The sequence below is a fragment of the Perca fluviatilis genome, chromosome 12 (genome assembly GCF_010015445.1).
Source record: "Perca fluviatilis chromosome 12, GENO_Pfluv_1.0, whole genome shotgun sequence".
Taxonomy (NCBI): domain Eukaryota; kingdom Metazoa; phylum Chordata; class Actinopteri; order Perciformes; family Percidae; genus Perca; species Perca fluviatilis.
The window spans coordinates 16,105,132-16,127,274 of NC_053123.1; the positions used below are offsets into that span (position 1 = coordinate 16,105,132).

The window sequence follows — 22,143 nt, forward strand, 5'->3', positions numbered from 1 at the left end:
CCATTTAAACAAAACTACAGAATTCATAATGAGCAGATAAATAAAATATGGACAATCCAAGAGACTTTCAGAGACTTTCTTTGGGGGATTGGGAGGATTTTAAGGACTTCAGTATTTCTGGATGTGTCTCTGAACCAAACCCGTGATTATCCCCCTTAAATTGCAAGCCTGCAGCTTAGTCTGCAGCTTAGTTGTCCTAATACATGTATCTTGCATCTCTGTCGTGTCCATGAAGCATTCACAGAGAAATGAGGAGGAAGAGGAAAAGTGGAGGAGGAAGGAGGGGGTGGGGGGTAGTTTGTCTTGATTCCCTGCCCTCTGTGTATGTGCCTCCCTAGATGACCTCATGCGGGGAGGAGGAGGAGGAGGAGGAACCAGCGTCCCGTAGCCTACCTTGGTGGATCAAGTGGGGATTGAGTTCGTTTGGAGATACGCTGGAAGACTGGGAAAACTTTTTTGGTACTTTCATGTCCATGCCATTTATTAGGTAAGACTTTAACAAATATCCACACGTTGGCTGTGTCGATGGAATTAACCTGGAGGTGTCGGTTAACCGGGTCACAAAAGTAGAGAAAAATGTGTTCCTGTCAGGAGTTTTAGTGGCAGTTTGTTGGGAGGAATGTCGGGACATGCCCATTGAGCTTCCGTCAAAAAAAACGGGAATGACAGCAGTGTGTTTTATTTATTCAGGGTACATTTAGCCTCTTTGGTCGTTGTTTTGTGTGTCGGTTACGTTACTTACGTTAAATATTACCATTAGCTAGCTAATTAAACATCAAGCTCAGTTGCTAGGTTAGCTTGAATCAAACATTTCCTACAGGTAGCTAACGTTTCCGTGTGGTTTGGTGTGAACTGGAGCTAACGGGACACACACGCCACAGTGAAAGTGATTAGTTAATCCAGCAAGTTGACCGTTGGAGTTTTGTCTTTTATTACGTAGCCTACATTTATTTCTTACATACGTGCATGTTGTCCTGGCATTAAAAACCTCAAATTTATCCGAATCAGAATCTGCTTAAATGGCCAAGTAGAACACATACAAGAAATTTGACTCCGGCTTTTTGTTGCTCTCAAAGTAGCTACATACACAGGAATAGACATAGCTAAGTTAAAAAACAAGGACCACGAAGCTGAACAAGGTAAACATAAACATTTGACTAGTTTGTACAGAGATAATATATCTACATATAAATTGCTAATAATAATCATTAGAGTCACTGCAGCCTATTATAAATTGCTTGTTACTGTGTGTTAACCATAGACTGTATATTTAGTCTATGGTGTTAACCTTTCTAAAGATGAACAGACATCCAAGAACTTTTGCTGATAGTTAATACTTATTGTGGAGTAACATCCTGCTCAGTAGAATGCAGATGTTTTACAACAAGGTTCTTTACTTTTCTTATAACTGTGTGGTCTTGTTTGATGCTAATGTTAGTCTGCATTTTGTGATTGGACGCAGTGGTTTTCAAACCAGAACCCAACCCAGATATAGTAATAGGTTTAAGTCTACAGGACTGTAATCTTGTTCGCCCACATAGATTGAGTCATTGAAGTTTGACCACTGGCTGTATATGACTATTGCTGTTTTCAGCATATTTTATAACGAAAGAATCCCCTTGTAACTCAGCCAGGTGCTTTTAAAATCAAAGCTCTGTTTTCCCCTTTCAGATAAATTGCTTGTAAATGTCAAGATGCAGCTTTGATCTTTGAGAATGCATGTCATCGATTCAATGTTCTTTCAAAAAAAAGTGATGTAAATTCTTCATAACCTCTTGGCGTTCTATCTGCCATAACATTAGCTATTACCTGTGTCAAGTTACAATCTAGCTTCAAGGGCAATTCCACTGTATACAGTGTTGATTTTCCAATTTAAACTCAACAGGTGGAAAAGGCTTTGCTGCTGACAATCATGCTGACTGCCAGTTAACCTGGAGATAATCAGTATTAACTTTCTAACATAATTTCGGGCAATTTTACGCTGATTATGGAACCAATACAGTGGATTTGCATGCCTGTGTGCCACGGCTAGAGCTACCCCAATTGTCTACCAACTGCAGGGTTATGAGCTGTTTGCACTACAGAGCACTCATCTTATTGGAAGTGCCACAAGAGTCTGCCTCCCAGTCTCTACAGAGCCTGGTTCCCATGGTCCCCAGCCAGTTGGCCAGTAACAGATGCTGGCATCAGAGTTGCATTGTTATGGCTGAGGAGGGAAAGTTATTGGAGCCAGTGACCCGACCGACAGACAGCACATACTGAGTTGATGATGATGATTTTGTACTTTTGAAAGGGGCTACTCATTGCAGAAGCCCACGGTTCCAATAGGAAAACCAGATTTTTATAAATTAGTTGGGTTCAGGAAAGGACACTTACAGTCAGCATACTGTTAATCCAAGATTTTATTGAATTAATCCTGTATGTTGTGGTGTGGGATTCTGTGGATCTAACTGAACCTAACTTATATTGCACGTTTCAAATGAACTACTGTTTGGTTTATTGGGCTGGTATGAAAGCTGTCATTCAAAACTCTGGTAGGTCTTGGGCTTTGTGACAGTAGATATGGGATTTTAGGTTGACTCAAAAGCTAGTGTACAGGTCTCTATCTATCATGAGAGGTCTCAAGGAAGCAACCTCCTATGCTATCTGTAAGTAATCTTCATAATGTATCATGTGGCCAAGACATTTTTCACATGTCAAAATTAGTGAGGTGGTATTAGGGCATGTTGTGAAATAATGGTGTAATAGCAGAAGAGGCAAGAAGCAGCTACCCCCTGAGCTTCTGATCTTGAATAAAGGGTTTTGTGTTTATTGCCATGCTATAGAGGTGACACAATATTCTGCAATGAGGTTGCAGAAGTGATCATAAAAACCTAACATGGCTCACACTGCAAAAGTATGGTAATACTCAACTTTCTATGTACTCTTTATTAGCATTCTCAAAGAAGACTCATGCCATGGACATCATATAAAAATTCCAAAGTTCTGAAATGCCTAGATATTTACCAGGCAAAGAAATCATGTTGCATTCTCTGCGTTGCGATGAAGGATTATACATAAGCCTACTGGCAAAGCGACATTATGTAATTTAATAAGCTCAAGTTTCTTTAAGGCTCATAATACGTTCTGTATAAAAATGCCTTGCCATACCATTTAATTTCCCCTCAGGTCACCTATTAAAACAGAATGACAGCAATGCATATTGAGTTGCTTTTGTGTTTCAGTGATAGGGTTGAATAAAAAAAAAAAAATTCGAAATTCGGTATTAAAAGGTATGAAAGTGGTGAAACCAAAGCGTGTGTATGCAGTTTTAGGTTTATGCACGTGCATATGTGCGCTCATGCTTGCATGTGTGTATCTAAAGCACGTGTGTGTTTGGAAGTGCTTCTTAGTAACAGCTGTTACTGATTTACATTTTGTCGCGCTTTTTGGGAAAAAAAAAAAGAGAGAGAGAGAGAGAGACTAAGTATTCATTTTGTTATTAAGTATTCATTTTGTGATCAATTTAGTTGACATTGGCAAATTGATAAAGCAGAATTAGTGTTCTTTCCAATGTGTCATGATTATTTTAGCTTTGGCAGCTAGTGCAGCTCTATCTAGAGAAATTGTCATTTTCTTTCACAGCAAGAGGAAAACAAACCACCTAGACCCGTGCAGACTTTAATTAACATGACTTCTATGATCAGCAAAGATCCAGGAGACTGCAGGAGAGTGTATGGTCTCCAATAGCTGTATGAATGGGACAGCACTTTTTGAAATCACAAACCTTTATAAAGGCATCTCTATGGCAAGTAGACTGTGGGGCTCGTATTTTGTTTTAAGTTTAGTAGTTGTACAGTAGTAGTAGTGGTGGTAGAAGTCGTCATCATAAGACAAACTAGTAGTTCTGGTTACTGACATGTTCATACTCCCAGGAAAATGTCTAATGATATCATAAGTAGTTTACTCACTATAGATGAAGTGAGACAGGCTAATAATAAACCTGCTCTCCAAAATTTACAAGTGGGTGTGGCATCTTCTTATCTACAAAGTGCTTCTTGGTCTGAAGCCCTGTTGAATTCACATTCAGAATACTTTGTTGTTCCCCAAGGGGTAATTAATTGTTACAGTCTATCCCATCCACGTAAATATGTACTGACTAAAATTTTGGCTTACTAGACATAGTGTTTCATTTAAAGTCGGTTCATTATATGTGACCCTCTGACCGACAAATCTTAGCAAGAGGAGAATCTCTTTATTTGCGCGAACTTCCTGTAGACTTTAAACACTACTGTTAATGTTTTACCCTTAATCAAACACCAGGCTTCCTGAGACGCAAATGTCAAATTAAATGTAAGAAGTGATGATACAGCTTTATTTATTTTTTACTCCAGATGTTCATTAACACTTGATTGCTATGGCAAATCAGTAATAGAGTGATACTGTAATCAGCAGTGATAACAGGAGTTAATGGCTGTACCTCTGATGAGATGATTGTTGTTACTCAGCATGCAGTTAAATAGCTGGTGCTGGCTGATGATTTCAGAGGAGTGGTAGTTGTTGGTGTGATGTAAGGAGTGTGCAATTGTTGTAGAAAGAATTCCAACAAATTTGAGAGAAAAGAAAAGGTTCAGAGTGGAGAAACTGGTATGTGAAAGCTAAGAAGGCGACCCACTGCACAGTTAACTCATTCATAAATCCATGTCAAACTCTGATCTGTCAACGCTAAATCAGTGTAGGTTATGTAAGGCTGTGGTTGGCTTAGTTTTGATTTTAATCTGGTGAGGATGTGCAATGTCTTGTCTTTTTCCAACGTTTTAGTTTCAGCTTTAGTTTCCATGGCCTGGGGTGAAACTGTGAATTCAGAGCAAGGGTTTCCCTCTAAAACATGCCTTGACACTTCTAGAGCAACACTGCTGGGATAAAAAGACACAGTCACTGCTGCGCCAGCATGTAGGCCTGTGTCTGGATTTATTCATCAGTCATATTAGAAAAGATCAAGGACAAGTGGCCTCAGAGGGCGAATCAGTCTTTTCAAAATGACTGTGCTTTTCCCATGGCAGTCTAATGTGCAGATCAGACTTGTTATCCTTTTTAATTTCACGCTGAGCCATGTGGCTAGTCCTCCTCAATAAGAAACTAGCTGGCTTTGCCCCAAGCTAGAACTTTGAATCAGCCCATGTCTGTGACTGGACTAGTGATGCCACGATACTAGAAATATAGTAGTCGATACCAATACCATTGAAATTCTCAATGCCCAATTCAATAAAACTGTAAAAAAACAAAACGCTAAAATTGTGGTGTTCATTTTTGAAGATTATCTTGCTGAACAAAACTTATTTTGGATTGTTGCAAAAATAAGCTTTGTCGCCTAAATATGTCATTCCTGCAGCACATTCCTTGCCTCCTTGGAGCTCTGTTATCTCGTACTTTGAAAACGTAAGCATCAAGGTGCTGTTTGTCAGACGTCTTTAATTTCTTTTAATTCTTTAAAGCCAGTTGCTGCCAATTGGCTTTAAAGAATGAAACAATGACGCTGCACACTCTACTTCATTTCACTTTTAAAATTGCAGTTTTAAATGCATATTCTTCACAATATGCTGATTTGGTGATTGATTTTTGCAAGTTGATAACACACTACCCATATCATACTCAGAGGTTCTGGATAGATCCCTGGCATTTAATTACCCTAGATATGCTACACCTTTTGTAGTAGTGTGTTTGTAATTTCCAAGTATGTACTGTTGTACTAGGTACACCATTTTGTCTACCTCATATTTAAGTTGAAAGTATTTTAAAGCTTTTTGGGTAAAGTCAAAACTAACAGAGTAAAATGTAATTGAAATGTTTAGCAAGTAGACATGCCTGTATGATCTGTTGCTGGGTTTTAACTGTTGGCCTGTCAAACGATACAAGCTGGGGGTGTAGTATTATATTAACAAGTTAAAAATTGTCTTTACTCTTTAATGTCAGCTGTCGGTGTTCCAAGACATTTCCCTTTTCTGTTCATAAGATGAATATCTGCTTCTCATAGGCTCTAAGGTGGGGGGCTGTGCTGAAAGCAATTCAAACCGGTAGACTAGTTACATAAAAATGTCTGTTCTTTTGTTATTTCCCTTCCACTCATGTGAGTGTGAATAACAACCTTTGCTTACAATGGCCGGCACTGAGACTGTGCTGTCCTCCATACCTACTCCCCACACTTCCTCCTTCAAGGGTTTGTTAGTTAACTTCCCATTGTTTATGGACCACTTGAACTCACCGTCCAGGCCGGGCCTGTTTCCTGCACTCAGTGAATGGACAACAAAAGAATAGATAATTATGGAGTTCACAGGAGCGTTTAAAAAAAAAATCAGATCACTTTGAGGCCGTGTTTCAAAAACCAACTAGAGGGTCAGCCGATGGTGAAAATGTCCATGTTGCTATGACAACTCACTGTGGGGAAATCTGTGAGTGATCATTCATGTAGAATTTGTTGATGAAGAGAGCTGGCAGGGCGTTTGAACAGGCTAGAGATGAACGCACAGGGTGGAAAATAGCTGTTTGCTGAAATCCTGGAAAAGTGGTGAAGTTGACCTGAGCTTAAGGGTGCTCTCTCTATTGTGTGCCACCTAACAGAGGACAAAGCAGGTTCTAACTCACCAACCGCCAATGTATGTGAAATGCTTCCCTGCCAGAGGCGATGGGGTCAAACAATCCTATTTCCGTTCTATATATAGCTGTCTTCTCAGATGACTGTGTTAAAGCAAGATGGCTCTATTAACCACATGTCACCTCATCATTGTGCAGGTGAGGATCTTTCCTTCCTTATAACATTGAACTCTATCAAGTCAAGAATGACATGGAAAAACCTACATGTTGATAACCCAAGGCCCCCCCTTTACCATCCTGGTTTCCAATTTCTCTTCTGTGAAAGGAAACCTCTTCATTGTACAATAGACCAGAGTCCTTTTTTATTGTTGCCTTGAGCTGTTCCAGGTAACAAACCATCCACATGTGAAGGTCATAGAGCTGACATATGCCTGGCTGAAAATGGCAGCTGTGGGGAAGCATCCTTAATCGTACATGTTATTGCCCAAATAAGGTCTACGCTATGTGTTTCTTCAGTTGCTTAGGGTATTTTGAAGCCTGTTGAGGACATTTGATTGACTAGGTTGTCGGTTTCTTGACATAAACAGAGAGGCAGTACCCTAAGCACAATGCTGTGCTGTTTCTCTGCCGCTTCTGTTTGATCTTGGGGTGTCTAGCACAGAACAAATGTGAATATTGAGTCTATTTTGACCATTCAGCCTGTGTGTGTCAACAAAGACCTTCAAGCCATACGGTGGGACTTTCACTGCTCTGATTTAATATTGAGAGGCCCCTTCTGAGGGGGCATGCTTTGAGGCTGATAGCCAAACACAGCGTAAAAGCATAGGGATAGACCTTACTTTGAGGGCTTGAGGAATCTTGATGCCAGTCTTGCTGCAGTGCATACAATGCAGTCCATGACTTCATGCAGACATGAGACTTTTTTTCTAAGGTCACAGTTATATCCCCACCACTGCTTCAGCCTAGCTGCATTTGATGTTGGTTGTGGTGCCTTTGCTGTTGTAGGATCCATCACATTTCTTTACATCTACCTCCAGCCTAAGGCTTAGGCAATTTCAACACATTGTCCTCACACCTGTTTAAAAATCTTTTTTATTTATGAATACAAAAGACTTGATGAAGATACTCAGACTAAAATAGTTTGTCCCTGCAGGGCAAGAATGCATCATGTTAGTGTTATGTTGAGGTTTTTAGTGTGTCAGTAGATGTAACTGAGACCCACAGTCATGTAAGTTGTCAGTTCATGGTATAGCTATAATTAACATTTGTAAAATGTCAGCACTGCAGCATCGTATTAATGTATCGTATCAAAAACACCAGATTTCTAGCTTATGTGACAAGTGTTAGCTGCAACAGAGGCTTATATATGGTGTAAATGCTGCCCCAATTTTCACAATGGTTTTGGAGAGCTAAAACTGCATTGCACATATTGGGTGGTTCAGGGGGCCTGGGAGTTTAGAGATTTCCCATTATACTGTATACAGAGTTGGTCTAACGTTGCTTATTTAGAAAGCAGCACCTTCACAACCCCAGTTATACCTGCAAATATTGGTTATATTTTGATTTAATTAGTGCAAAGAGCCAGTAACATATTACTAATTGTACTGTCTCCCCAATACGTGGTTCACTTCACTGTCTGGTAGAGGTGCATTGTTGGAGTCAGTACAATAAAAACATCATCTTGATCCCTGACCATCTGTGGCTATTGCAACCTAGTGTCATAGTTGTCTGTTCAATTGGCAAGAATGTGTCAGTGTCTTGTAGGGAAAAGTATTCACACTGTTATTGGATGTTCCACTGGTTCTATATTTATGTTGTGGCTTCCAGCAAGCAAAATACACTTTAACGTTTGTTTACAATATATGTTATCATCACTATGTCATTGTTAAATCAGTTTTTGACAACAACAACACTGTCATAAGACACGTTTGGCTTTCTTTCGAGTAATATTCAGGTCTTAATTCCCCCCACCTTTGATAAAAATCGCCAATGAGGCACACCTCAGGATAAAAAGTAATGACATAATGTGAAGAGGTGCTGTCTCATTCTTACAGTGCCTACTGGCTGTGTGTGTGTGTCTGGTAGCTGTGATGGGGGTGGAGGGGATGGAAGGAATTTGTCATGTTGGCTTTTGGACTTTCAAGAGGGCGTTTCTCATTTCCTTTGGGTTAACCTGGGTGATGTTTATTGTTACTGTGGAGATGAGCAGCCAGCTCCCACACAGCAGTCAGCAGTTCACTATGCTATGCTATGCTATGCTATGCTATGCTATGCTGTACTTTACTATTCTGAACTACACTATTCTGTACACATAGGCACCATATCTAGGCACTATATCCTCCCACCCACTACCAAAAAAGCATGTTAACTACTTGAACATACATTTAGCTCTCCTTTCCTTCTGGCCAGCACATTTCTCAATGACTCTCTGATTAAAGTCAGTCATCTCAGTAACAAGTCTCTTTTCCATGGACAGCATGGCCAATGCATTCAGCCTCTCCTGGGTCATGGTGTGAAGGAGAAAAGTTTTTATTCTTTTCAAGGTTGAGAAGCACCTCTGATCATGGGTGTGGTAATGACAACAGGGTGGCACAGACATGGTGGTCTGTGAAGGAGAAACTCTCCCTAGTGTGTCCCAGGATGGTGTCACAGACCTATAGAGATAATAAAAAATAAATAATATATATTTATTTATTTATTTATTTATGTATTTATTTATTTAGTGGGTAGTTTATGACTTCATATTTCATTTGATCATTTATTTTTATGTTGCCAATTTATTCTTTTCAGGATGTTATTGTATAATATTAAAATTATGATTTTTGTAAGGATTTATACCAAACAACATTTTTTTTTTCTTGAGTCTGTAGAATATGATATGTGGGCAGGAAATATCTGCAGCACAACAATAATGTAAAATGGTATTTTGACTGATTTCTATAACAAACTCACCTCTCCTGCAATCCTTTAACGGTCTTCTGGACTGAGCGCCCGGCGCCTCTTTGTTGGCCGAGAACCACTGCTTTGCTCACCAATGGAATGGAGAGAGTCAAAGGACAAAGTTAATTTATTATAATATTGGCAAAAGAGAAGAGAGTTAATAATGAAAGAGAAAGCAAATAATGATAATATTACAGGAATACAGTTGCCTGATCTTTTGTATTTCCTGTTGGAACTGTTGGATGCTCCCTTTGATATCATGGACCGAATCAATGTTGTTCTTCTGGAGCTTGGCATAGAGGAAGTCTACATGTGGCATGATGTGGTGATAAAGTTCCAGAAAGAACTTAAAGTCCTGATCCTCCAGTAGCATGGCCAGGGCTCCTGCTTCTCTGAGTGCAGTAGCAATGGACTCGGCTGTAGCTGACTGCAGAGGGATGAACTCAAAAAATCTTTCCTGCATGTTGTTTTTGTCGGCTCCACAAAATGTCACACAGTCTATTATCCTGGACAGTATGTGTTGATTTTTTTGTCACCTCTCCGTTGTGCCTTCTAATGCCAATCCTGTAGCCTTCATCTAGTTGTTCAGCAATGCTCACTCTGCCAAAAAAACGTTAGCTTCATGCTATTATCAAGATGGCTGCGACTACTTTAATGACATTTGCATTTTTCAGAGAGATGTTTTAGGTCGACTCTTACCCCCTGTTGTTGTCTACAAAACCTCAGTGCCGACACTTTGAAATAAAAGACAAAATAGGCATTGCTAACATCACATCCAGCCAACCAACTCCGACCGTTTCGCATAACAAGAGTGGGTGTAGGTTCGTCCTCAGTCACTAGCCTCAGCCTGCTGCTGGATTTGTAAATCGGGTTGGTCCGGTCCGAAATCCTTTATCCTCTTTTTTTTTTTTTTTTTTCTTCCAGCGAACGCCCTGTGAAAGTTTTTTTTTTTTTTTGTAAATCAATGACAGAATGTGGTTTAACTGCTGCCATTATCTCTACGAAAGTGTCACTGTGTGTTTTGTCAGCTAGCAAGGTTTTGGCGGAGTGACTGTATCACTTGCGCAGTAGTGGCCAAGAGCGTAAAGTTGAATGACCGGTGTCGAGAATCAATCGGATTGGATAAAATAACATGTATCCAATTCTATACGCAGCGAGGTGTGCCCGGAGGAGAATCCAATTAGAGACCAGCTTCAGGTCACACGCTTGCCGAAAGTTTAAGAACTTACATAGACATTTGTCCGGCGTCCCTGCCCATGAAACTGCATGAAACATATTGAAACATAGAAAAATAGTTAACCGATTAAAGCCAGTTTTTATTAAATGCTGAGGCTCTTACAAAACAGCTGGCACATCGTATGAGTAAACTATTTTATTTAATTTTTTATTTTATGTTTAAATCATTTTTGTATACATTTATATTTCTGGAATTTGATGGGGGCGGTGCCCTAGCGCCCTCTATTGACAAGCCGCCACTGATAGGCACAGTCCTCAGATCTGTTTCTCTCTGTACTACATGCATCACACCTGGCGTTTACCTTACTGTCTTTGTTCAGACAGCTGTGCATTCTTGTGCATTTTTGAACATTCACTCAGTCCAGTTCCAGAAGTGCTGCTCTGTACTTGATCCTGCCATCTGACCTCCCTGTTATTACATCAATATGTAATATTCAATCAAAAACATACCAGACATACATAACTATCATTTAGTCCATATCACAAACATTTCTCTTTTTCAAAGCAGAGTAGTGCAGTAGTGTTGAAATATGGAGGTATGTTTGTAAGACACTTTTCATTTAGTTCATATGATGTAGAGACAGAGGTGGGGTATTAAATCAACGTTTGGCAGCTTTAAATTAAATCAGTTTTCAGTACAGGCTTTGTTTGAAGGGCATTGACGTTATATTATTTGAAAATTGAACAGAGCCTAGAAATTGAAAATAGCCAAATGGATCAGTTCCAGAAGGTATGGAGTAAAAGAAATGGAGAGTGTGATGAGCTTGCTTTATGTGTGTTTTCCCTGGATACTTTAGAATGAAACAACAGTACAGTAATCATGTGCTGCCTTGAAACTGCATTCATAATCTTGATTTTGGCTAGGTGAAGTGAAACCTCATGAAAAGTTAATTTGTCAAGGCTAAGTTGAGGTACAGAGGTTTTTCAGGGATTTGCCCCCTACACCTTAACCTCCCCTAACGGATTCAGTGGAGGCTCTGCTTCACAATGTTTCCTCTGACACCATCAAGGATGAAAAAGGGCCGATCAATAGCCTCTCTCCCAGCAGCAGTAAGAGGACCTAGATATTTAAAGACTGGCTACTGGGGTTGAGAACTCAGTGCAAGGACTGTGTGTTTTGTTTGCAAAAGGCATACCCTTATTTGGTCGAAAACTTTCTTTTCATGGGATAGATTGCTCTGTTGCTATTAATACAGTAGGGTAGCAACCTATAATGTTTTTAGAGGGTTAGAAACCAAATATCCAACACAATTAACTGTGTTAGCTGCCGCAGTGTTTAGTTAAGTATGTTTTTACCATTGTACAACTACATAAGACTATAAATAATTCCAAAGTAAACAAGCACATCCAGGCATATCCACGCTGGACCTTGAGTTCATGTTATACCGTTTAACTGTAAGCATTCAAAATGCACACTAGCTTGGGATTCACCATGGAAAGCAGTTGCAAACACCCAGGTTAGGCCACATAGCATCAATTACATGTGGAATTCAGGGCATTCGACAGAGTGTTTTCCTGCATAACAAGATAGCAGAACTTGTCCTTTTCTGTTTAAATATTAGAGCATTCTTTCCATTCGCTCCTCCACTGATGACCTGCAGGATTGGGAGTGCTGTGGGAAAACTCCCAGGCGGGTGCCAGCTAAGCAGTATGAAATGCGGATATACGCTGTTTTTCCATTTCTATGTTGGGTTTAATAGGACAAATTTGTATCCTTTGGTTAGTTCTTGGTAAAAAAAAAATAGTAATAAAAAAAAAAAAAATACTTATGGAGTTGTTTGAAGAATGGTTTTCTCATTAGCAGTTGAGTAGAGGAAATGGCCTCTGTTCTGTCCCATGAATAGAATTACACCTGTTTGTATTGCTTGAAAATTTCAATGGCTTTGCATGATTGACAACACTGTTGTCTTGTCGTGGCTGTGAGTGACTGAATTGTTTTTGGTTGTTTTTCTTCCAGGGGCCCTACAGAGAGGCCTGCAGGAATCTCGCCATGTTCAAATCAGTGCTGAAGAAGAACAGAGATGGAGGCAAGGGGAGCAAGAAGGATTCAGGTATGTGTAAGATCAGGAGGAAAAAAACAGCAAGCTAGGTTTCATGGAACAAATACCACATACCCCAAAGGCTTAGACAAAAACTGTATTTCAGAGGCAGATGTACACTTCTGATCATCTTGCTTTCAGTACTTATAAATTCATTTGTCACTATATAACTTTTATGTAGTGATTTGGCTAATGGAAACTGAAGAGAAAGTTGAGATGAAAGCATAAAAGCCATGTGAAATCTTAAGTGTGTACTTGGCAAATATTAATATAGTAATACTATACTATAATATAATATACTATAATAATAGTAATACTGTCATCTAAACCATCATTCGCAGCAATTGCCTTTAATATATGGCCAATAATAAAGCCTTACCACTTCTGTCTGTGACATGTTTTCTTTGAAGAGCGCTGTATGGTTTCTCAGTGATTGACTTATAGTTAAATATCCACAGTTAGAGCTGGAAAAGATGTTTGCACATATGGAATAAAGTAAAATATTACAGGTCAAGATAGTTTTTTACTCTAAATGAAACAAAAAACTGCTAGTTGCTATGTAACTGAAGCCAATGGAGAACCTATGCAGGTAGTTTGACTAAATGGCGGTGGTGGTGTACAGCTTAAAAAGAAAATCCCTCCAGTACTTTGTTTATACAATTTTGCTTTGCACTGCAATTCGGTACAACAATAGGCCCAGAATGCAACACTTAAAATAAGGCTCTTGCTGTAACGGCAAGGACCAAGAGAGTCTGTGTAGCGCTGGTGAGGAGCAAATTACAACTGTGTAGGCTCACGGTAGCCCAACACCAGCCCACTGCGTATTTCAATCACCCAGAATTCATAGAACCAATATTACGTTTATAACAAAATTTTTTAATTTACTTTTGACTGTAGAGACAACTAGGCCACTGTGTTCTAACATGTTTTCTTTTCCTTTGGAAATCTGTAGTAGTTTTAACATGACTAAACGTGACTCAAACTCACCAAGACATTGTTGACTCGTCTCTTGTTCATTCAACCGCCCCCTCCACTGATCTGTCTTTACATAGCATATGACCATTTATGCTTATACTGCATCTACCAGCCGAGACTTGATTTACCACCTCAGGGTCTGGTTCAAACAGTCACTGTATAAAGTAGATGCATGTCTCATAGTGTGCTCTTTCTGCCTTTGTCTGACGTGATGGTTTCACTCAACAGTCGATGCAAAAATGAAAGGGAAAAGACCATCTCCCCTCACCTCGACTGCTCTCCAGCAGAGTACAAAGGGACAATTGAGTATTGTGGGCTTGTATTGTTTTATATCAAGTTGTTGCAACCTGTCTATATGTGTGAATCATTCTGATAACCTAGATTCCCTGTTACCTAGACACACACACATTTACACTAAAACACAGGAGGTTCTGTGCACGTAAATGCTGGGAGCAGCAAAGTTTTATGGCGGGATACAGCTCCTTTTATCCCAGCCCCACTCTCCCAGTTGGACCCTATCCATCAAGCTAAAGCAGCTCTGTCTCCTTTTCTCATGCTGGGACAATAAAATCGGGCCACTCCTCTCTGTTGTTTAGGGCTCTTAAGACAGATGAGAGGTCACAGAGGTACAACAGCTAGCAGTGGTCACTTTGCCCCACTGTTGTCCCTGCATAAGGCAAAAATCTCTGCTGCATATTTTATTTTCAGCCCTAAAGAGTTTTTTGAAGGTCAGGCTCAATGAAATGTGTGTAATCTTTGGTGAGATTGTTGGCAAATTACCTGTAATAGCTTGTACTAAATAAGACTTATTCCTTAAAATAAATTTAGATTATGTTCCTAAAACATAGTGATTTAAGATTCTGATGAGTTGAGAGCAAGTTGCATTGAAATTGTTAATTGCATACCTTGCCACCCTGTGTTTACTCCTCTGTTGTCCTTGAAGAGTTTGTAAATTCAGGTCCTTCCTGGGATCTGAAATGAGATTTGTAACACAGAAGCCCTGATGAGGAAGGCCGTGTTAATCAAATTGGGTACACTGAAGTATAGTTTATGGTCTCTGAGACAAGAAAGTACCATATTGAATATTCACTGCACCGTCTGGGAGGCTTAAATAAAGATTTCACCTCTTACCCAAATGGTTTTGGGTCAAATTAAATGTCTGGTGCAATGGAGTTTTCTCCTCTACTTGATTGTACGCGGTTCTATCTTTCTGCCATTTTCAAATTGGATTATGGTCAAGGACTTGTTTAATTTGGATGATACAGCATCAGTGTTATGTTTGAGATTTGTCTCACTGTTTTATACTAGGGATACAACAATACTGATATCGGGCAGATACTGACCCAAATAGCTGGATCAGCTATCGGTGACAATGTGGCCAATCTATTCAATTAATTCTATGTTTATATTCTGCTGTTTTTTGTTCTCTCCACCCCCGCCTACTTGTGTGCACCGAAGAAAAAAAAAACACGCAGATGACATAGCGTAGCTTATTAGCAGGTAGCATGCAGCTAAAGACCAGAGGTCGTGGATTTTACTGATAGCTAGGTTGGGCCGTATTTGCCGATAACCGATTAATCAACCGATAGTATTTAGAATTCACACTGGATAAAAACAAACCTGACACTCCAAGTAAAACAGTGCTGAACTTTATTATAAAAATAAAAAAACTGTATTGAACCATGAAAACATGCTAAATGAAATAAATATAAATATTGAAGTCAATAAAAGACATTCATTCAAACTGAAACAAAAAGTAATAAATAAATAAAAAGTTAAACTGTCGGTTTAGAACGGTAACAGACGATCTCTGACCTGGAGGATTTATCTTTCCCACTATACTTGTTGTTCTCACTTGGATGCCCGTATAAGGCGTAATGTGTGACGGACCTGCCTTCCCATTGGTTGAAAACATAAACAAAGGCATCATCCCTTGTCGGTAGCACCTACTGTCTATGGGTAGCATGGAGTTAGCGGCAGAAATGACCGAAAATGTGATGAATTATGGACATCAAGTGGATAAATCTTGGATGTAACAGTTTGGATTTAATGCTCAACAACCCCGAAAAAAGGCACAAGTTCCAGGCTGGATAGAAAATCACCTGTTAGGCTAGTTTAGAACTTTAGATTTAGACCTGCAGGGGCTGAAACAACAACCGATCAACATTCTAGAGGCCGCTATTGTAATGCATGATGCCAGCAGACCCTTCTCAGCTCTCGCGTACTGTGTAATGAATTACAGCGTACAGTTCTCAGCCGCTCCAGCAACGGACGCAACCAGGAAAAACTATTGGTATGAATTTTTGCCGATAACAATAGTTACCAACCAATCAACTATCGGTGCCGATTAATCGGTCTACCTCTACTAAAGACACAGAGTAACAGTAGCTTACTGGAAAACACTCCTGCTTCCCTGAAGTCACCGGTGTGGCAACATTTTGCCTTGCCCGTAAGTTCTGTAAACCAACAACGAATGGAAAAGCGTGTGGGTTCCGATGGGACTTCATGGTGCGTTCAGGTGCCGATTGTAAACTCATTGTGCATTCAGGTGCCCCTCGTAAACTCATGCTGCATTCAGGTGCACCTTGTAATGATGTTGCCTTACACATAACAGAATGATCCCAGTCACTTCCACACAGTGAGGCATACAGCTGTCAGCTTATTAATTATACACTGGTATTGGATCTGTACTTTGTATCAGCTGTTACCTAAACCCCAGGTATCAGTTCGAGACTAAAGAAGTTGGATCCCTATTTTATACCTGACAGTTGGTATTGGTACATATCTTTTGTTTACAAGCTTGTTGCTGATTTTGTCAGATTTTGCAGATGAATGAAAATTGTGTTTATAAGTCAACCCCATTGTTCACAGTGCTAGCTATAGGTCAGACTGTACATACTTTCTTTATTTCAGAAAGAGCAGAAGTACGAAGTCCCTGTAAAATCTGCTCAGCAACATATAATGGAAATCAGTGGGAGGAAAGACCTTGATAATGGTATAATTGCAAGACAGCTCAGCATATGTTGCTCATGACATGGTGGCTATGGACTGGAGGCAACTTTAAAGCAGTCAAGGAAACTTGGCCCCTATGCCAGATACCACTACAGTCATTAGCTCTCCTTTGGGATCTCCCCATTGCCAAGACCACAAAAACACACAGTTTGCTAATTTAGTCTCTCCATCATGTGCTCCTCCTAGATCCCTCCTCCTCCTCCTCCTCCTCCCTCCTCCTTGCTTGCCTCTTCTAGTCTGTAAGGAATCTGTTTGGAATTGGCTTGTTTAATCCCTTTTAAGTACTCTTTTTCTTTTTTTCTTTTTTTAAATGGTCTGCCACTCCGGAAGTGGGATGCTAGTTTGCTGTTGCTTGTTGCCTTTGATGTCAATTTTTTTGAGAGAGGTTACATTGCAACTAAGCCTCACTTGAGTTAATAGATTTGGGACCCGAAGGCACAAGAAGATGATTATATGATTATAAGAACCAAACAGGGTTTTAATTGGTGTTCTCTTTGAGGATACAGGCCCCTCAGATTTTACTGCAAGTTTCACCTATGACTTCCTTTTTATTCACAGCATGTCTGGTTTGTAGTTCATTACAAAGCAAATTGCTTGTTCTAAGTTGGTAGAATTGTCATAAGGCAAGTTTGTGTGAATGCATTTCATCCTGTTTTCTTCTTGATGCAGATATTCTTCAACAACTGTGTACTGAAGTAACAGTACAGTAAAGTATAGTAATTGTAGGCAGAAGATAACCTGTGAATGGCAGTGATTCATCACAGAATTGGACTTTATTAATTGACTGTTGTAACAGCTTCAGAAAATCAAACGTGAAAACACAATTTTCAGTCCGTATCTGTTCATGATGTGACCCATGGAAACAGCATCTTTGACTCAGCTTTAATTGCTGTGTTTGACTATGTGTGAGACTGTGGCCCTTTAGTCCTTAGCCCTGAGGACTAAGGACTAAAGACTCACAGACTTAATTGATCTCAGGTGCTAAGTGAGTGAGTGTGTGAGGCCACATCAGCTCAGATAGGCATAAATACGATTGGGACAGCACTTCACGAGATCACATGTTACCTTGGTGACGTTTAATAACAAAGATGTTGCTGACACTTGCCGGTTTGGGAATTTTCATTTTAAGTTTGTTGCTTTCTACACTGCACAGGAGATGCCCTCCCTGATTCCAAATTTTTGGTTGGTCTGTGTTCCGTGGTCGTGCTGTTGTTTACCTTTTTGTAATTTCCGGATTTCCCTATGGTCTCCGTGGTAAACGTCACAACGGTTTGAACTGTGGGTAACTCCCACCGTGAGTCCGGACTTTTTGATTGGGCCAGTGTGGTAATGTCTCTGAAGGCCCCCCAACTTGAACTTACTACTCGTTGAGCTCGGCCACTTGGGGCAGCTGCCAGACAGTTGCCTCTTTGAGGCTGATTTATTCATCCATCCAACACACACACACACACACACACACACACACACACACACACACACACACACACACACACACACACACACACACACACACACACACACACACACACACACACGTGCCATGTGAACACAGACAGATATATACATCCACCAGTTGGAAGGCTTTTCGTAGTTTCTTTGGCAGTATGGAGACAGAAGCCACGACATACACCATTTTCTCATTTTCATGGGAGGCAGCAGTCCTGTTGTTGACCTGCAAGCACAGAAAATGGGTGCCAACCCTACTGGCCTGATTTAATTTCCCAGCAGTGTATCTACTGGGACAATAGTTGTTCTGTATGGCATTCTGACAGCATTGACATGAGACAGATTTTTGAAGAGTCGTGAGGGAGGAGCAAAGGATTGGTACAAATCCTATGCCGGCACATTTTTATTTACATGGATGCCTGATCGCCTTTTTAATAACAACTGCCTCTGCACCAAAGTCCCCTTTTGAAATGTGCATGTGGCTTACAGCTGAAGAGTGAGCATGTGGTAACTTAACTTATATCTTACAAAAGACAAGATTGTGTTACTGATTTGCTGCCTTGCAGAATTTTTAAGTCTGTAAAGACATTTTTAAAGTCAATTTCTGATTAGGAGAACCTAATTTAGAAGAGGTATATTGTGTGTGTGTGTGTGTGTGTGTGTGTGTGTGTGTGTGTGTGTGTGTGTGTGTGTGTGTGTGTGTGTGTGTGTGTGTGTGTGTGTGTGTGTGTGTGTGTGTGTGTGTGTGTGTGAGAGACTATTACGCACTGCACTCTGTTGCCTCAGCTGTGGTGGTGACTGGTACATGCTGTCTCTGCAGTTTCTGTGAGTTTCTTGGGTGTTTGACCTTAAACAGTGATTTGTTGCGTAGGGTCAGACAACAGCAAATTAGTTACAAAGCAGGATTTTGTTTTGTATGTAGGCATTCAAATAGTTCTTGAAATTTGAAGCACCACAGTGATGATAGAGTTCGTAGGTTGAACCTGCAGTGCATACTGAATTTTCTTCAGGGGGTGGACTCAATATCCCTACAATAAATACTTTCTTTGTAAAGCGTATACTGTTAAGTTTTTATTGAGCCTGCAGTGAGGTGTTGATAAGGCCAATAATATTTTTTAAGCAGTAGCTTCTGCTGTTGTGTTATTGTTTATTGTGGTTTAGATGGCAGCTGACCATGCAGAATTCTGTGATCTCTCTTTTGCTTTCTATATTGTATATTCCCTCTCTGTGGTGATACAGTTACATATTGCAGCTGTTATTGCAGGGATTTCTTTCCTGTTGTCTATATTCTTTCTCTATCAGCTGCCCTTGGGGGTTTAACATGTGGAATTTTTACTGTTATGTGAAGAATTAACAATAACCACAGGTGGTCTGTTGTTTGTCCAAACAAAAAAAGAGCTTTTGATGGAAAGTTGTTCAACGTTTTGTCTCAGAAAAAGCTAGCTAGTTAGTGCTGCTAAAATAGCTTTTCTCACAAACATTTGTTACCCAGGAATAATCTAGCGGTTGTATTGTGGGCAGAAATGGAAAAGTTGAAAACATTTTTTTTTTAACTTTGTTCATATGTGAGTCAGAATTAACCACAGGCTGTTTTTTGAGGACAGCAGCATTAGGTAGATACTAAAACACTCAACAGGCTTGCTTTTGCCCTACAATTATTTTCTCACCCTTTGGTCTCTTAAATGTGTGCCAGCCACTTTGTGGGTTAGATGATAACTTTTTTTCTGAAGCCAAAGGATGTGCTTCATGTTACTAATATGGGTGACGAAAGTTTCTTTTGAAGAACTTTGTTCCTGGTCTGAGGTGCAGCCTTCCTACATTACTAATGGAAAGCACTAAACTAGGGTGCAGGATTAAAGTGAACTCTCATATACATGGTGGTCGACCATCCCCTCAGACATTAACAAACACTACTCAGTACAGAGGCTGCCCACAGGTTCTAATGTCAAACTGCCTATGTTAGCCTGGTTCTTTTCTGTGAACAGCTGGGTGGCAGCCTCCTCTCTAGCCATATCTACCGCAGCCATTTTGAGACACGCTCCCTCCTTGTCCTGTGGCTTTTAAGGGATCTCAAAGAAAAATCCCTCACTGTGTTCTTCCTTCGTGGGTAGAAGTTAAAAAAAAAAAATAAATAAAAAAAGATTAGGAAAACTGCGCTTACACCAAGAGTGTTCTCCAGGTGAATTAGGAATGCATGATGTATTTCTGGTGTAGTTTCTGGATGAAACTTTTGTATGGTAACAACAGTAGAGGAAGCATTTAGTCAGTGAAAGGCAGTGTTCATGTACTTAACAAACTTTATACTAAAGCATAGAGAAAAACCAACAAAGACAAACTGTTCTTTTCATAAATTTGGTGTCGCAAAATTAAAAGTTGCGACTGCTGAACCAAGACAGACAGACAGACAGACAGACAGATGGACAAACGAGATGCACACAGTCAACCACAGGATGTCTAGACCACAGATTACATACACTATGTGACCTGTGCAGGACAGGAAGACAGAATCCACGTTATGACACACACACACACACACACACACACACACACACACACACACACACACACACACACACACACACACACACACACACACACACACACACACACACACACACACACAGAGAGACAGAGCGCGACAGAGACAGCGAGAGGCAAGCAACCTCAAGAAACATTATTAACATCCTTTGATTAACCATAATAACTAGGGCTCAGACCAGAACCACTGACTCCTTTATCATCAGCTCATGGTTTTCCTTATGGAAAACACTTAAGTACAGCAAGAAAATCATGGTTGCTTTTAGATCACTACTTGAGCTTTTAAGTTTAAGTATTTTATAACAAATATATCTTTAAATCACTTAAAACACCTCTAGGGTTATGTCTAGGTTACCATCATATGCCCTTCTTGTAACTTTAATTAAAATAAAACTGTGCTGAAAGTTGTGAAATGGCTTTTTGGCCCATGTTTGCTATTTTTCCTCCCAGTCATGTTTGCCTAGATTTCCATGCCCAGACAGTTATGGTAGGATTTAAGATGGTGGAGAAAAGAATGCACCTGATCTACAAAGGAGACCATTGAGTGCACAGACCTACGCGGCTATCAAAGCACTGTGCAGCCAGCAGGCAACGATTAGCAGGGCGTAGCTCAAACCACATCTTTCACTTACACACACACAAACACACACACACACACACACACACACACACACACACACACACACACACACACACACACACACACACACACACACACACATGCCCACACACCTCAGGTGTATCCACACGAGACACTCCCTGTTTCTCCTTCTAAAAAGCAAAATAAGGGCTCATGGGGGAAGCAGTGAACCTGGTCGGCCATTCTCACTGTTTAAAAAAATATCCATGCATCAAAATGTACCTTTGGTTGCCAAACAATCCTTAAATGTGTTAATGCTGGCTGACCTAATTGTACTGATACAGTACAATGCTCTTATGGTCATTTTTGTTTGACATGTTCACAGGAAAACATTTCTAGTTTCTTTGCATAACATTGAAAAACACAAAATTATTATTTTTGAAAAGGGACTAAGGCTACATCATTTGTTGTTGCCAGTGGCATAGCAATTGTGTTCTTACAATTTGAATGCACAGAACAATTAAAGTCAGATGTCAAAAATATGACCCACAAGTTCCACTTGAAGGCCGCATTACTTTACAAAATCAGTTGTTAAAGTCTAGCCTCGTTATCAGACTGAATTGCTATTTCATTACACTTCCTTTTTCAGTTTTTCTTTTTTGGTGGGGTTGTTAATTTGCCCTTACTAATCAGTAGCCAGTGACTTATTTGTCTCGCTGATGGTTGCTAAGAGCAGTTAACATTTTTCACTAGGGCTGAATGATTAATTGTATTAGCAATAACTAAATAATAGTAGTAGTTTATAAA

General features: G+C 40.0%; 1 protein-coding gene across 6 annotated transcripts in view; it reads left to right on the forward strand.

Annotated features, from left to right (window-relative positions):
• The first annotated feature begins 304 nt into the window (after nt 1-304).
• The window catches only part of tanc1b (tetratricopeptide repeat, ankyrin repeat and coiled-coil containing 1b), a 102,156-nt gene continuing 80,317 nt past the window's right edge, over nt 305-22,143 (forward strand). For 5 of the 6 annotated variants that reach the window (XM_039818983.1, XM_039818986.1, XM_039818984.1 and 2 more), the window contains exons 1-2: nt 305-487; nt 12,704-12,797. In XM_039818983.1, coding sequence (XP_039674917.1) covers nt 12,737-12,797 — 61 coding nt within the window. In that variant the 5' untranslated portion in view covers nt 305-487; nt 12,704-12,736. The remainder of the gene's footprint in view (nt 488-12,703; nt 12,798-22,143) is intronic. The other variant, XM_039818988.1, reaches the window with a different exon arrangement.